At 39.1% G+C, this 16,393-nt stretch overlaps 1 protein-coding gene across 3 annotated transcripts in view; it reads left to right on the forward strand.

Moving 5' to 3' along the window:
* Nucleotides 1–16,393, forward strand: part of LOC109100706 (glypican-5-like) — a 99,112-nt gene that overhangs the window by 8,938 nt on the left and 73,781 nt on the right. For all 3 annotated transcript variants that reach the window (XM_042710991.1, XM_042710972.1, XM_042710983.1), the window contains exon 2: nucleotides 3,475–3,636. In XM_042710991.1, the coding sequence (XP_042566925.1) occupies nucleotides 3,475–3,636 (162 nt within the window). The remainder of the gene's footprint in view (nucleotides 1–3,474; nucleotides 3,637–16,393) is intronic.

Consider the following 16,393-nt stretch of genomic DNA (forward strand, 5'->3'; position numbering starts at 1 on the left):
TGGTTGCCATGTTTGAACTGCTGAGGTCAGGTAAGGCTATTTCTGCTGTTTTGACCCAACTCCGAGTACCTAAGCCAGGAATTTGGAACCGTGTTTGCATTTGTGTTCTTAATTATTCACATTGTACTGATGTAGAGTGATTTGTGTGTCCACAACTGAAGGCCTTAAGCCTTGTGCCATGACCCGAGTGGTCATTTTGACCAATACATTTTGTGGTTATCGAAGCTCCTGTATGACTTCACCATAGATGGGGAAGTCGTGGTCTAGTGTTTAGAGAGTTTGACTCTTAACCCTAAGGTTGTGGGTTCGAGTCTCGGGCTGGCAATACCATGACTGAGGTGCCCTTGAGCAAGGCACCGAACCCCCAACCTCTTCTTCGGGCGCCGCAGCATAAAGGCTGCCCACTTCTCCGGGTGTGTGTTCACTGCTGTGTGTGTGCACTTTGGATGGGTTAAATGCAGAGCACAAATTCTGAGTATGGGTCACCATACTTGGCTGTATGTCACTTCACTTTTTTTTTAGATTTGACTTCAACTAAACTTGGAGTTCTGTATGAGTCCCTTTAAATCCCTTTGAGGTTCCACACTTCTGCCTTTCCTTCTGATTTCAGCCCAATCCACCATATTTTCCTAGGCATCAGCTTTTCACTCTCTTACTGTGGGCACAAATGCCAGCCAGTGCTCCACAAAGCCAAACACCAGAGCAGCACGCCTGTGGCTTTGAGAAATGCAGGTGTGTTGCCCAGGCCTTTTGAGAGATGTTTTCTTTCAACATGGTCCCTCCCAAAAACAGCACATCAATTGTGGGTAAATATCCTGCTGGATCCAGTGTACGCCAGCACTTCAAAGCACCACAAGCTTCCTGAGAAGAACCTCGGGAGAGCCAGAGGTTAAATCCAGTTGGGCTGCCGTCTACTTTAATGACTTTCATTTCCCATAAAGTTGCTTCTGCACTTCAAGCATCAGGAAATTCCTTAAGTCTTAACCTAAATAAACCATAACACTTTCAGTCCTCACTGAGGATGTCGTGTTTGGGTTCTGCACATCTCATTCTGGTTGAACTGTAGTAGGAATTTTGAGCGTGGTGGTCATTGTGATGTTGCAAATGCGAACTGAATAAAGACTTAATCCGGTCAATCAAATGAATGCTTTTTGTCACCCGAGGATGATTATGGGATCAGGTTGGCTAAGTTTGAACTCAAGACAGGAGGAAGAATAAGGAAGTGTCTACTTGGGCAGAACCACAGACACCTGCTGGGGTCCTACTTCACTTGCCAGGGGGCTGAAATCATTCCATCATGTCTTAATTAAGGCTTGAAGAGAGAATGATGCCAGAGATAATTTCAGATAGTCTTCTGAACAAGGGATTTTCTAACTTTTTGATATTAAGGAATGTTCCCCTTTTCCTAAAATAAGGCAGCTATATATTTGATTGTATAAAAGCAATTTATACCATGTGAGTATAGAAATCTTAAAAGTGGTATTGTACAGATAACAAAATTAAATAATTGTTTGCATAATTGACTTTTACATTGTCATTGTACTAAATCCAACAGTTTTTTCCTAAATATTTGTACATAAAATTATATACATTTACATTATATTTAATCATTTAGCAGAAATCAAGCAATCAAAATCAACAAGAGAGCAATGATATGCAAGTGCTATAACAAGTCTCAGTTAGCTTAACACAGTACATGTCGCAAGGTTTTTTTGCTCTTGTTTTTTTAAATGCCATTTTTTAATGTCTGCCTTATTGTCTAGTCAATATATATCCGCACTCTGAAATTATTTTTAACCATAAGTGCATTACTATTTAGCAATGCTGTCGTTACTATTTTTTCTTTTTTTCTTTTCCTTTTTTTTAAATTGATTGAAAGGTCAGTATGTGCTGTGTTTCCATCATCCCTAAGGCCCGTCTTGTCAGCTGTGGGCTTGTGATCATATCACATGTACCTGTATGTGTGTGTCTTTAAAATCAGACCACTGTTATTCATGGTGTCTAAAGAGCAGGTGGTTGTGGTTTTTACTTGTATTTGATGACCTGATTCCTGGTGTAGACGAGGACTATCTGCCCGCACAGCTAGTGAAACTCAATATAAGAAAGTTTTTCATTAATGTCCAATGAGTCACAGCAGTGACCTAGAGTCTCAAAAGTGCATAGCGGACGTCTGTACAGCATGGAAATGGAATGAAGCTTTGTCACAGCCTTAACATCAGTCATCATGGACGGCCATCCCAGTCTGTAGGCCTGTATCTCACTTTTTCATTTGCTGTGCATTTATCTTTCTTTAACAAAGTTAATAATTATTCACAGAATTAGCAGTGTGTTTGGATTACAATATCAGTGATAATACAGTACACTCTTAAATGCATATGTGTTAGGTTTTGTTTGGTGTTTATTTTGTGTTGGGAAAAGTTTATATTTGGTTTAATAAGATGTTTAGTTTTTTTGTATCTTTGTTTTTTTTTGTTTTTCCACTGGACATGATTTTAATTGTAGATATTTGATATCCAGTGAGGGAGAAGCAACCCATGCTCATTGAAAATTGCACAATTCATATGAATTTGTACGAATGACCTACACCTAACCCCACCCCTAAACCTACCTGTCACTGGGGTCTAGACAAATCGTACAAAATCGTACAAGTGAGGTTGTACGAATTAGCCACCTCATAAAATACGTACGAATTGGTCGTGAGATAGCGTTGGTATTGCAGCAGACTGGAAATGAAATATCCAGTGAGTGGCACTAAAATCTTATTGCTGTGTTGTGTTTGAAAATATTGTACCACTTACACTAACAACTGAGTTAAGAACGCTTTTGTTGAAGCAACCATGCCATTCTACCTTGCTTGTGACACAATGAATTGGAATATTTCAGAATGTACCATTAAGTGTCTTTCCTATTTCGGGAAATTTGCTTAGAAGCCATTTTGGAATATTTTCAGTGGAAGATTCACATACCATTATTTCACTTATGTGTTAAAATGCAGCTTTATAGCATGCAGTATTATTTAGAAGATGCTTGTGCTTGTATTTATGTACATACTGTAGTTAACTCAGACTATTGGAAATACAAGGTATTTTCAGATTAGGGCTATTAATTGGTCATACAAAGTTCATATGCCCACAAAAGGCCTTGGCTGGTGAGTGGCTGGGGTTCAATGCTGCTTTAACTGACTTAAGTCTTCTGGGTCCCAAAGCACCTGGTGCATCCTGGATAATTAAGTTGCAGCTATAGAGAAAGTGCAAGAGCTTTCTGAGGATCAGGTTTCATTATACTATCTTCTGCCCCCTCCCCACCCCCCAGATCATGAGGCTGAGCCTCAGTAACACTCAACCGCTGAATATGTAGGTGCATGAATGCGTGTGAATGGTGATACCGGTGCAGGTTTAATTTGGTTTTATAGTGTCAATAATGTTATTTGTTCAACTTCTGTCTAACAAATGCTTTTTTTCTCTCTTATTGTAGATGTGGACCTGTCAATATGCAAGCATGCTGGGCCGTCATGCTGTACGCGAAGAATGGAAGAGAGCTACAGAGCAGCGGTCCTGAGAGACACCACCCAGAACATCAGATCATACAGCTTTGAGCTGAAATATCAAATTTCTGCACATGTTGCCGCCTTCCAGGGTACACGGATGCATGCATGGATGGGAGATTAGATGGATGGTAGAGGGATGAATGGTTAAGAAAGTGAAATGGATGAATAGAGGAATGGACTGATGGATAAAGGGATGAGTTTATATGGATAAAGCAACATAAGTTCATTGGAAAGACTGCCTCTGCCATTAATTTTTTTTTAATAGAACTCCAAAAATTTACCATACATACAATTCAGTACAGTTTCCAGCTGAAATGACCCCTAGTAGCAGTAAACTACTTATATTCATTTTCAATCAAATTCTGATTACGGGGCAGATTATTTGCTAATTAAAGTGGTCATATGATGGGATTTTAAATTTTCCTTTCTCTTTGGAGTGTTACAAGCTCTTGGTGAATAAAGAATATCTGTGAAGTTGCAAAGACTAAAGTCTCAAATCCAAAGAGATATTCTTTATAAAAGTTAAACGGCTCATTCTAACACGCCCCCACATATCTTTGTCAGTATTTCGGAAGATTTGCATAATGGCGCCCAGCTGTTCATGCAAAGAAAGAAGGCGTACCTTTTATTCTCATTGTAGTATTGTTGTCTCACCGCCATGTCATATAGACACTATGTGTTTCACTGTGAAAGCGAAACTACTTTGTCTGGCCTTCCAAAAGTGGACGATATCCGCTTCGTCATGCCTGGAGCTGATCTGTGCTGGTCGCTGAGGAAATACATCAGCTTTGCACTGTGGATCGTTGAATCGGCTTTCACTGTGGACGAAGCTGCGTCCAGCTCTGGGGCGTTATATGTGGTTGCTGCAAGACCAAGGTACGCTTCTTCGTAGAATCCGCCTGCCACGCCGTTCTCAAGCTGCCCACCTCTGCTCACTCAAGCCGGCCGCGGTTCACTCTAGACCACGGTTCACTCTAGGCCTCCGGCCTCTGCTCACTCAAGGCCACGCGGTGTGTGACGTTGTTCCGTTGAGAAAGCAACACTACTTTGTTTTTGCCTTCCAAAAGAAAACACGACTAGAAATCATGTTTATATCACGTTTATAATGGGTTTTATGTTTTTGTCTTGTCGCTCCGGCCGGACAAGGCTTCACAATATGTTAAGAGGTGTAACATTTCTGTCTCACGGAAGCATTTGGCCAATCACAACGCGCTGGATAGCTGGCCAATCAGAGCACACCTCGCTTTTCAGAAAGATAAGCCTTGTGAAAATCGATGCGTTTCAGAAGGCAGGCCAAAGAGGAGAAACAATAATGTACAGTATGTGGAAATTAATGTGTTGTTTTAACCTTAAACCGCATAAACACATTTCATTACACCAAATACACAAAATAATGTTCTTTTTAGCAGCATCATATGACCCCTTTAAGACTTATTTCTCCATGGTTTTGAGCTTTTAACATGCATGATTTGTAAACCAATACATTTTGACATTTGCTTTAGCTTTTTTCTAACGCAGTACACTTGCTCCAGAACTTACCTGGTACAGCATTGCACTTGCAATGCAGAGTGCTCTGGTACAAGTCCCATGATACATGAGTCACGATAAAAGAGAGCAAAAACTTGAAGCAAGCTAAAAATGGCATGATCACTTGAGTATATGCATTTGCTTTTGTTATCTCTAACGGCCAGGTTTAGGAGATGGTCCTCACTGCAGAACACAAGATCTAGGGGGTGTGGTTGGATCCAGATCCAACTCCTCCCACCTTACATATACCTAAGCCTACCCGTCTCCACCCCCTGATCCCTAAACCCACCCTTCTCCACCCCTAAACCTATCAATCTCCACCCCCTAGATGTGGATCAAAACCACGCCCCCTGGATCTTGTGTTCTGCAGTGAGGGGCTACTGAGGTTTAGAGAAGATGGTGATAAAACTACATTCACGTTCATCTGATTCTTATGCTTTCATCACCACTTACTGGACATTTCATTTTGAAAGTGTTACAGAATGTGCAAGAAGCAATTTATCATCATTTTGCAAAAAAGCCACCACTGGCACATTTTTCCAATGAGTCTGGGTTGGGATGGATGGATAAAGTGATGGAGGGATAGCAAATTTAAGGCTTTGCTATTTCTATGTACCTGTCTGTGTTGCCTGTAGTTTTACTCATTTAATTAGTAGAAATGGCATAGTGTTTTTTTTTCAGTGTGGTTTGGCATCCTGTGTTTGGTAGAGCTGCTTTAGAGTTTCATCTTTGGCGCTGGTTGCCCTTGAACAGGAAGCATCTTCTCATCGTCTTGATTAAAGCCCCAGATGTGTGTGTGTGTGTTTTTTTTTTAAGGAAAGTATGAACTAGCTGCAAACATTCAGAAGCATTTAGTCTTAATTATGTTAGATTATGTTCTATGAAGTCTAGTTATATGAGGTTTGGTTGGGTTTTACTGCATTAATTCCTTAGAAGGGGAATTTGGAGTACTTGCCCACACTCTTATGAGTGTCGAACCCAGTGGCCAAACCATAATCGGCAGTGGAGCTTTAAAGAATCTCAGTCATATACAGCCTTGTGTATGTGTGTGTGTTTTGGCAGAGAGCACTGGCTTTTATTAAGGTCTTCTGTCAGTTCATTCATGAGTATCAAGCCTTGGTGTGAATGAATGAGCTCTCACATACACTATTTCAGTCCTGCGCTCACGATACACTCATTTTAACACGATCTGTGGCCACAGACATGGACACATATTGCCTCACACACTGCATCTCACAAACAGGGTTCAATCCACATGCATAGTTTTTGGTTATGCTCTTCAATCATGCCTTTGTCTTTCCCAGACCGTTTTCTTTTGGCATCCACAAGACAACACAGATTGTTCATTGCATTCCAGTAAAGTGCTTCTAATGTTTGTATCTCGGATGTGGACTGGAGATATGCATAGAATGTTTCACATCGACAGGTCACATGCAATAATCAGGAATGTTCAAAAAATAGAGTCTGATTACCTTTTACGGCTGCTTCTGGTGTGTGTGTGGTGTCTATGTTTTGAAATATATAGTCTTTGTAGCGATTTATAGATTCTTTTGTTCTTTTGTTCTTGAGGTTAGTGAGCATGATTTGTTATGCCTAATATATAGTAAATATTAGTACAAACACATTTAGGAAATTTCAAGATACACTATGGAGGATTTTTTTGTTTCATTTTTGGTTGGAAATATCTTGAATTAGTGCTTTTGCCTAATCCTGACTAATCAGGTTCAATATGATGGGAAATCTGTACAATCTTGCATGTTTAAATCATGTCAATAAACAAACTTTAATAGCGTTGTCAATATACTGAAATTTCAAGATACTGGAACTTTAATGGAATACCTTGAAAAATTAAGATATTCGATAAAATTTTTGATACCACAGGGACATTCAAGTGCACTTAAATCTCTTAAAAAATAGCCACATTTTTTGGGAAAAGCACACACGCACACATATATTCTCTCTGTGTGTAAAATTATATACATATATAATTTTAATAGTTATTTATTATAACATTTATGTTTATTATTATTATTATTATTATCCTGAGACACAAGTATTATAGTACAACTGTACTGTAAAAATGTATTAAAAGGTATTTACAATTTAATTAGGTGTAAATTACTTTAGTTTATGCTATAGTAGTCTAGTAAAAATACAGTACTTGTGTCTTAATTTATTCACTTGCAAGAGTTAAACCCTCAAGATTTTCTTTTGGCAGAAAACTGCAGGAAAACCTTTGTTTATGTGGCAACATGTTTACAAATGCTATGCTATAAATGCTATAAAAATGTTGGGAAATTGTTGGAAATTATGCAAATGTGGAAAATAAAGTGCATGCATATTAAACTAACAGCACATGCAGAGATTTAGCATTTCCTGTGAATTGGAAAGGGGATGTTGAGTCGCAGTGGGTGAGAAAATGAGTTTAATAGACAGGCTTTGTTTGGAATGTTTGTTAAATGATCGTGTCTTCGTTTTATTTCTTCTCTGCTGAGGTCATTTGGATTCAGAGGCCATTTTTGGAATCGACAACTAGTGTACAGCTTATTGCATGCTACAGTACATTAAGGACCATTATTAGAGTAAATGTAATATTTAGGCTGTAGTAAATAGGATGTGTGGTTATGTAAGTTGTACAGTTTTAACATTTTTGTCATTTAAATCATTTTTTTTCTTTGTACAGTGGGTACGGAAAGTATTCAGACCCCCTTACATTTTTCACTCTTTGTTATATTGCAGCCATTTGCTAAAATCATTCAAGTAACTTTTTTTTTTCTCATTAATGTACACACAGCACCCCATATTGACAGAAAAACACAGAATTGTTGACATTTCTGCACATTTATTAAAAAAGAAAAACAAAAAAAATATCACATGGTCCTAAGTATTCAGACCCTTTGCTCAGTATTTAGTAGAAGCACCCTTTTGATCTAATACATCCATGAGTCTTTTTGGGAATGATGCAACAAGTTTTTCACACCTGGATTTGGGGATCCATTGCCATTCCTCCTTGCAGATCCTCTCCAGTTCTGTCAGGTTGGATGGTAAACGTTGGTGGACGGCCATTTTCAGGTCTCTCCAGAGATGCTCAATTGGGTTTAAGTCAGGACTCTGGCTGGGCCATTCAAGAACAGTCACGGAGTTGTTGTGAAGCCACTCCTTCGTTATTTTAGCTGTGTGCTTAGGGTCATTGTCTTGTTGGAAGGTGAACCTTCAGCCCAGTCTGAGGTCCTGAGCACTCTGGAGAAGGTTTTCGTCCAGGATATCCCTGTACTTGGTCGCATTCATCTTTCCCTCGATTGCAACCAGTCGTCCTGTCCCTGCAGCTGAAAAACCCCCCACAGCATGATGCTGCCACCACCATGGATCACTGTTGGGACTGTATTGTACAGATGATGAGCAGTGCCTGGTTTTCTCCACACATACCGCTTAGAATTAAGGCCATCAGACCAGAGAATCTTATTTCTCTGTTTTTTTTTTTAGCAAACTCCATGCAGGCTTTCATGTGTCTTGCACTGAGTAGAGGCTTCCGTCGGGCCACTCTGCCATAAAGCCCCGACTGGTGGAGGGCTGCAGTGATGGTTGACTTTCTACAACTTTCTACCATCTCCCGACTGTATCTCTGGAGCTCAGCCACAGTGATCTTTGGGTTCTTCTTTACCTCTCTCACCAAGGCTCTTCTCCCCTGATAGCTCAGTTTGGCCGGACGGCCAGCTCTAGGAAGGGTTCTGGTCGTCCCAAACGTCTTCCATTTAAGTATTATGGAGGCCACTGTGCTCTTAGGAACCTTAAGTGCAGCAGAAATTTTTTGCAACCTTGGCCAGATCTGTGTCTCGCCACAATTCTGTCTCTTCAGGCAGTTCCTTTGACCTCATGATTCTCATTTGCTCTGACATGCACTGTGAGCTGTAAGGTCTTATATAGACAGGTGTGTGGCTTTCCTAATCAAGTCCAATCAGTATAATCAAACACAGCTGGACTCAAATGAAGATGTAGAACCATCTCAAGGATGATCAGAAGAAAATGGACAGCATTTTCTTTTTTAATAAATCTGCAAAAACAAAGGGTCTGAATACTTAGGACCATGTGATATTTCAGTTTTTCTTTTTTAATAAATCTGCAAAAATGTCAACAATTCTGTGTTTTTCTGTCAATATGGGGCGCTGTGTGTACATTAATGAGGAAAAAAAAAGAACAAATGATTTTAGCAAATGGCTGCAATATAACAAAGAGTGAAACATTTAAGGGGGTCTGAATACTTTCCGTACCCACTGTATATCTGTCCCTAACAGCCTTGAATTAAATCTATCTATCTGTCTGTCTGTCTGTCTGTCTGTCTATCAGTGGGTAAAGAATCATTCCCTGCTGCAGTGAAACACCCTCATAACTGGATCTTACCACCTCCATGCTTTCCTGTAGGAATGCTGTTATTTGGATGGTGAGCTGTGTTGGATTTCCACCAGACATGTTGTTTGGTGTTGAGGCCAAATGATTAAATTTTAGTCTCGTCTGCCACAGAATCTTCAAGGTGTTTTGGCAGCGCTCAGTCTGACTGCATGTGGCCTTTTTTTGAGGAGTGCTTTTTTTTCTTGCAACCCTCCCATACAAACCCCATTTGTGAGAATTTGTGAGAATTTGTGAAATTATTGTCACATGCACACGATGACCACTCTTTGTCATAAATTCCCACAACTGCTTCAGAGTTTGTGTGTCTGGCATGACACTCGCTGTAAGAAATACTGCAAGTGCAGTGATACAAACGGTGAAACGATTGGAGTTCTGTTATCACTAGAATACTGCATGCCTAGAAAAGGCTGTAAGAAAAACTAATTTGAGAACTGTTGTGTAATTCGAGAACTGTTGTGTGTGTGTGGGTGTGTGTGTGCAATGCACTTCATACTGTGTACTTATTTAAAAAAATATATATTTAAAAATATATTGAACATCTGGCAGTATGATTAAATGAATCAAGTAACAATGTTTAAGAAATTCACATAGTTTAACTTGCTTTTGGTTTATTTGTCACATGGAAATAACGAGTGAAGTTTCACACAGTGTACTCTGCTTTTAAACTGCACATTTTATAGAACTTAGTAGGTCATTTCAGCGTTTGGTAGAATATGATATTTAGTCAAAGATTGGAAACAATGAAGTGAAGGCAGACCCGGGAGCAGCAGTCAGGGTTCATAATGACATTGGCTAATACTCTTTCTCCTGTGTAAGTGCACAAGTGGGTGTTTCGGTCTCAGTATGTCCTCCATTTTCCCTTGGAGATTTGAAAAGGTGAAATATAACAGATGTATGTTGCATAGAGTCTTTAGATAAAGGAGAGGAGAGATGATGGAGAGACAAGACGAGAGCAGAACCCAGATGTTTACACGGTTCAGGAATGAAAATCGATGTGTGTTAAATTAAGTGGCGCTTTCAAGTAAGGTAAGCAATTACCTTGAATAGCAATTTCCTGTTAGTCTGAAGTATTTTTTGTTTTTGTTCAGCAAACATTATTTATTAACATTATTTACTTGCTTGTTAAATTTACATGCTTTGTTTTCAGGATTTAACGTTGTGCTGTGCTAGCTGTTGATTTTAACTGATATGAAGATAAGATTAATTGGTTCTATGGCCAATTGAATAATAATAAAAAAAGATTGATGCAGATAGTTTTTTTTTTTTTTTTTTTTTTTTTTGAGCCAACACATTTTCTTCTCATAACACAAAGCATGGGATATGGGCCTCCAGTGCTTTTAAAAATTTCATAGGACACTAAAGTGTACTGTATTCATGGAAGGTGCCAGTAAAAACCTCATTACTGCTCAGCAGTGACAGTAGACGCCTTCTTGGTGGCATCATGCCATTTGTGCTTTGGGGAAACCCTTCTCACTTGCTCATTCTCCTCCAGTCTTTCATTCTGTCTGGCCTTCTTTCTCTCTTTCCCATTGTTATTATTCATCTTTCCCTTGTCTACATCAACGATTGCATGACTCTTAAAGTCTCAGAGGAATCCCCCTCCTCTTATACATCCTGCTCCCAGAGATCATTTGGCCTTTTTGGAGGGTAGATTTATCTGTTGACTAATCAAGCTTGCCATGTTACTTCCTTAGCTGGCCCTGGACCACAAGTTGTGTCTCCTAAAGAGAAAAAGAAAAAGAAAAGGGTTGAGAATGAGAGAGACAGTTTGGCCTGAACTGACAGACTGATCCAAACCCAATGCCTGATGTCACCCGTGGGCTTGGGACAGGAAGTGATGCTCATACCGTACCTCTTAGCAAATCTAGCGGCTTCAGCCTCACATGCAGTGCACCTGTTATGTCATTCCCATGGTAACAGTGGAATGGATGGATTCTAAACATCCCATCCGGCCCCTGCTGACCACCTGTCATGCTGGCCTGTTGGTTGCCGTACAGGACAGAATGAACACTTTTGTTGTTTAATAAAGGTTAGAGAAAGATTTAGAGCAACTCACTGTCTGCTCTCCCCTAAAGGCGGCACACTGAGTACTTAAGTGAAGAAAAATAATGTCTAACATCAGATGATGAGAGAGCAATTACGTGGGGCAAAACTTAAACTTTCTATAGAAGCGAAAAGGACACAAAAACTAGTTTAAGGTGGCAGTTGATTTCACATAGATTCTAGCTTGTCATTTATGGACATTTGCTGGTCCAGTCTTGTCTAGGTGGTTGATCAACTGGACTAATATGTGGTGGAACTGCTTTTGATTTGGTAGACTATCATTGTAAAGGCTACCATATTCCAAAAACCATTTTTTTACTGGTCCAATTAATTCTAGGTGATTGATTTTGTAGTCTCGTGATAAAGCTAGTAGACCATCAAAAGCTATCATATTCAATGAAACAGCTGGTTTATCCACTTATATGACTGAAGCCATCCTAGAAAATCACAGTCAGAACCTTCTGGTTGTAGAAAGTTGTAAATGGTTTCTAGCTTGTAAATTCCAAGCTGTATTAGAGGGTTGATGAGCTATATTCCCGTTCTAAGTAACAAAACTTGAAATTGAAAATAAATAGATTTTTACTCTACCATTCATATGAAGTTGGTGTATATTTTCTGAATAATGTGTGAGTGGCCAACAAGATGTTAGTTGGTTGCCTATGCAATTCCTGTGGCTGTTTATTTGGGTGTTACAAGGTTGTTTTGTGTTGAAAAATGAGTTACCAAAGTTTAACACTCTGTTCAGATCATAGTATGACTTATAGTAACATTGGTGCTTACTTTAACAAACACCACTAATAAGAATTGTTTAATAGGAAAATAATGACAGGAAATAGGAGTACAAGTAGTGTGTAGGCCAGGGGGCGTCTGAGGAGAAAGGGAGTGGTATTATCTCCAGAGTGTCATTGCAGCCGCTTTCACACAGCTTTTAGGTTGGCGTCTAGCTGCCTCATGTCTCATAATTCACTTCATTACCTCAGACTGAAACGGACAATTGAACACACGTTCCCAAACCCAATCATGGCTCAAACTCTCCACCCTCTCTCCTTTTCTCTTCCAACATCATCAGGCTGTCCTAATACTGGGAGGGAGAGACAGAAAAGGGATGGTGGTTTGATTTCCTTTTGTTCAGTCTTTCCTACAGCATGGTGAACCTTTCATGAGAATGACCTGCCACTAATCATCACAGAACATGTTTGAGATGTCTGCACAGCTGGAACTAGAAGAAAGTGTTCTTGGAAGGGACAAGTGGTTTTTTATTTTGGAATTAAGGGTGTGGGAATTAAGGGATATCAGTCCTCATTTCTTGAGGTTTCTGCCCTCAGTTGAGTCCAGGTTCTTTTTGTCTCTTTAACTTTTTCCAACTGTTCAATCTGATATGTACTCAAAACCTGACCGGACTTTTCCCAGGGTTTAAGCAAAGTGTAATTCTTGGATTATTGTCAGTCAGTATTCATAATATATTATGAATTAATTCAATAACAATTAGTTGCTTAAAAATAATATAAATAATTACACTACTGTTCAAAAGTTTTGAGTTATGCTCACCAAGGCTGCATTTATTAAAAATGTTAAAACAGAATATTGTAAAATATTATTACAATTTAAAATATAAAAAATGTTTTCTATTTTAATATATTTTAAAAAGGTGATTTATTCCTGTGACTGCAAAGCAGAATTTTGAGCATCCATTACTCCAGTCTTCAGTGTCACATCTGCTGATATGGTACTCAAGAAACATTTCTTATTATTATCAATGTTGGAAACAATTGTGCTGCTTAATATTTTTGTTTGCTGCATTTATTTCAATATTCTTTAATGAATAGAAAGTGCAAAAGAACAGCATTTATTTTGAAATATAAATGTTTTGTAACATTGTAAAAGTCTTTACTGTAACTTTAATCAATTTGCATCTTTGCTAAATAAAACAATTTATATAAAACATTTGAATGATAGTATCCATTACATGAAGTTAATTTAATACATTAAGTATAGTGACAGTAAACCATTGAATAGACATGACAAAATGTGGCTTTAAATGTCAGTATATTGTGTTTATTTATATATCATGAAACATCAATCATCACTGGCCTAAAGCAATCCATTTTACAATCAAATGTGTCTGATATAGGTTTAAAAACTTAGCATTTGGATTTCAAGCTTGAAGATTTTTTTTCTCAAGATGAAGGACACACATGCAAATAATTATAGGCAACACAAATATTTCAAATCAGTAGTTTTCCAGAAACAATTTGCTTTTATACAGCAATTCACCACATTGTTGCTGGACTGCAGAGACTCTTGCTCAATCTAGACCAATTCAGAAGTGAATGATGATTGGGACGCTTAGATCAGCACAGTGATTGGCATACTCACTTTTAACCAGATCCTTCAGAGAGCTCTGTGTTTTCACGTGCACACACACTGCATCTGGCATCTCAGGAATTGTTTGTCTTGGTGACTATCGATATAACCGGGAAGCCAATTTAATTGCCATTTGATGAGAGAGATATTGGTGAAACGTTCCTCTGCACCCTCCACCTGTTTCCTTTCTGACAGCAAAGACGCTGCTGAGGAGAGGGGGTGGGGTGTCTGCAGCAGTTCTAATGTGTAGCATTATGTGCTTTTGATTTAACCTTCTGTACTCGCATATGTTTGTTCACAGAGCATTTTTAAACTCTTGTTAAATATTTGGTCTTTCTGTTTCTTCATAACTGTTTCTCAATCTCATTGCTCTCCGTTCTTCAGCTTCTCATGCAGAAGATGTATGTGGAAATGTGATGTGTTCTCTCATCACAGCTGTTTTAGTCAGAGGACCGGGATGGATGTATTGTCACTAATTAAAATGGGATTTTATAGCCCCCCTACAGAGGTGATGAGCTCATATCTGCGTCTGACCCATATGAAACACAAGCCCTTGGCTGGATTACGGGGCTTTCTGGGGTGGAAGATGATTGACAGATGATGGACTCCTGAACACTCTGAATGATGACCGCGGTCACTGAGGAATTTAGCATGGCCTTGTATGTAGGGTCTTGGACTTGACAAAAGTGGGTCACTGTTGGTTATCAGGTTTTACAGGATCAAACATGTAGTTTTACAATTGAATCTAGTTAAAAAGTATGTATTAGTTCATAATCTTTATATGTTTATTGGAAAACAACATCCACCACTGTGGGTTGTGTGACACCAGGGAACGTTTAACTATCCTTAAAAGTCTTTTATATCTTATCTTTACACCATCATTTTTTCTGTTTTACTCAGCAAACGAAATCTCTTCGCCAGCAGACCGTGCGTTTAGGAAATGAGTCTTGGTCATTAAGTGGATTAGTCATCTCTAAAAGCCTTTTGTAGACCCTCTTAAGAGGCTATATAACATCCAGTTACATGGCTGTAAATCTAGCCCCATCTTGGCTCACTGGCATCATTGCAACACTGCAGTTGCCCAGCTCGCAAACCAGTAACTTACAGAGCATTGCTTTCCTCTGGAGCCCAGTGACAGGGATTGATCTGCCCATGGATTTGTGCGTTCTTTTTTTCTACAAACATTATTTTTTGTTGACAGTCCAAGGTACCCTCTGGAACCAAATTCTTTTGGTTATCCGGGTGTCGTGTGCTTGCAGAAATGTACATACTGTGCGGTTTATATTGTAATATTATTATTAGTGTGGTGGCATTCCGAACATACCCAGAGTCTTAATTTTAGGGCAAACTGAAAGAAAAAAATTAGTAATATGTTTTTGTGCTCTATGAAACAAACAAAAAGCAATTTATTGCATTTTAATCTACCCAGTCATAGTTCTGACAAATCAGATGAACAATGTCTGGTAGTTCTGCTGTAATGGTGAGGCACTAATGGAGCAACAAATGGTTTCAACTAGCTTTTCCCTCAGATTTCAGACCACTGTTGGTTTCTGTACAGGACATTAAGTTTGCTGCGTGTTCTTGTCTGAGTAGTGTCAGCCTTTCTGGTGGTTTCTCCTGGGAGATCTCCTCTCTCTCTCTTTTTGTCTCATGTTTAAATGCCCATTTTCCAAAGTGGCAATATGGTGCCTGCAACTCCATATGGATCATCCCTGATTTTCTTGGAATTAGTGTGATTCCATCTGAAAACTGCAGAATTGTGCATCCTGCTTTTCTTTTAGATGTACACAAACACTCAAGAGATATTAACTTTTGTTAAATACACATGAAAGAAAACCCTAGAGAAATTTGCTGGCAGAGATGGCCTGTAACGATTTGGCCAAGTTCTGTGGTGTGAGGCCTCAAAGCCAAACAAATTCACCACCTTTCAACTCCCTGTCTCTTTCTCCGTCTGCTTGTCTCCCTCTATGCCACTTCTGGCGTTTTACGGAGTGTTCGCGGCATGAGGCTGCCCTCTGAAATGCTGTAACCTTACACTGGCACATTCTGCTTGTGGTTTGCTGCTCTCATTCCAACCTTCTCGCCTATATGGGCACACACACACACACACACACACACACACACACACACACACATGCACATTTACGTTTCATATGCAGACACGTTCACACAGCGGGACATGGCAAATGGCCTTTCCATTCCTTACTTTCTCCTTCTACAATACTTGTGGTTTGCATGTGCTTTGACACAATAGGCTGTTGTGCTCATATGGGGAAATGAGTTTCAATCCATGACATTTCACAAATTCCTTTCCATGTTTCTTCTCCCTATCATTGAATTCTCTGTAATGTTCTTGTGAGAAAAATAATTATTGTCATTTAAGACTTTTACATTTTTACAAAAATTCTATGTTTTCAACATTAATAATAAGAAGAAATGTTTCTCTCTCTGTCTGTATGTGTGTGTTTACATGGTTAAGGAATGAGACCCATTTTACCTGTAATG

Source organism: Cyprinus carpio, chromosome A2 (assembly GCF_018340385.1).
Source record: "Cyprinus carpio isolate SPL01 chromosome A2, ASM1834038v1, whole genome shotgun sequence".
NCBI classification, from domain to species: domain Eukaryota; kingdom Metazoa; phylum Chordata; class Actinopteri; order Cypriniformes; family Cyprinidae; genus Cyprinus; species Cyprinus carpio.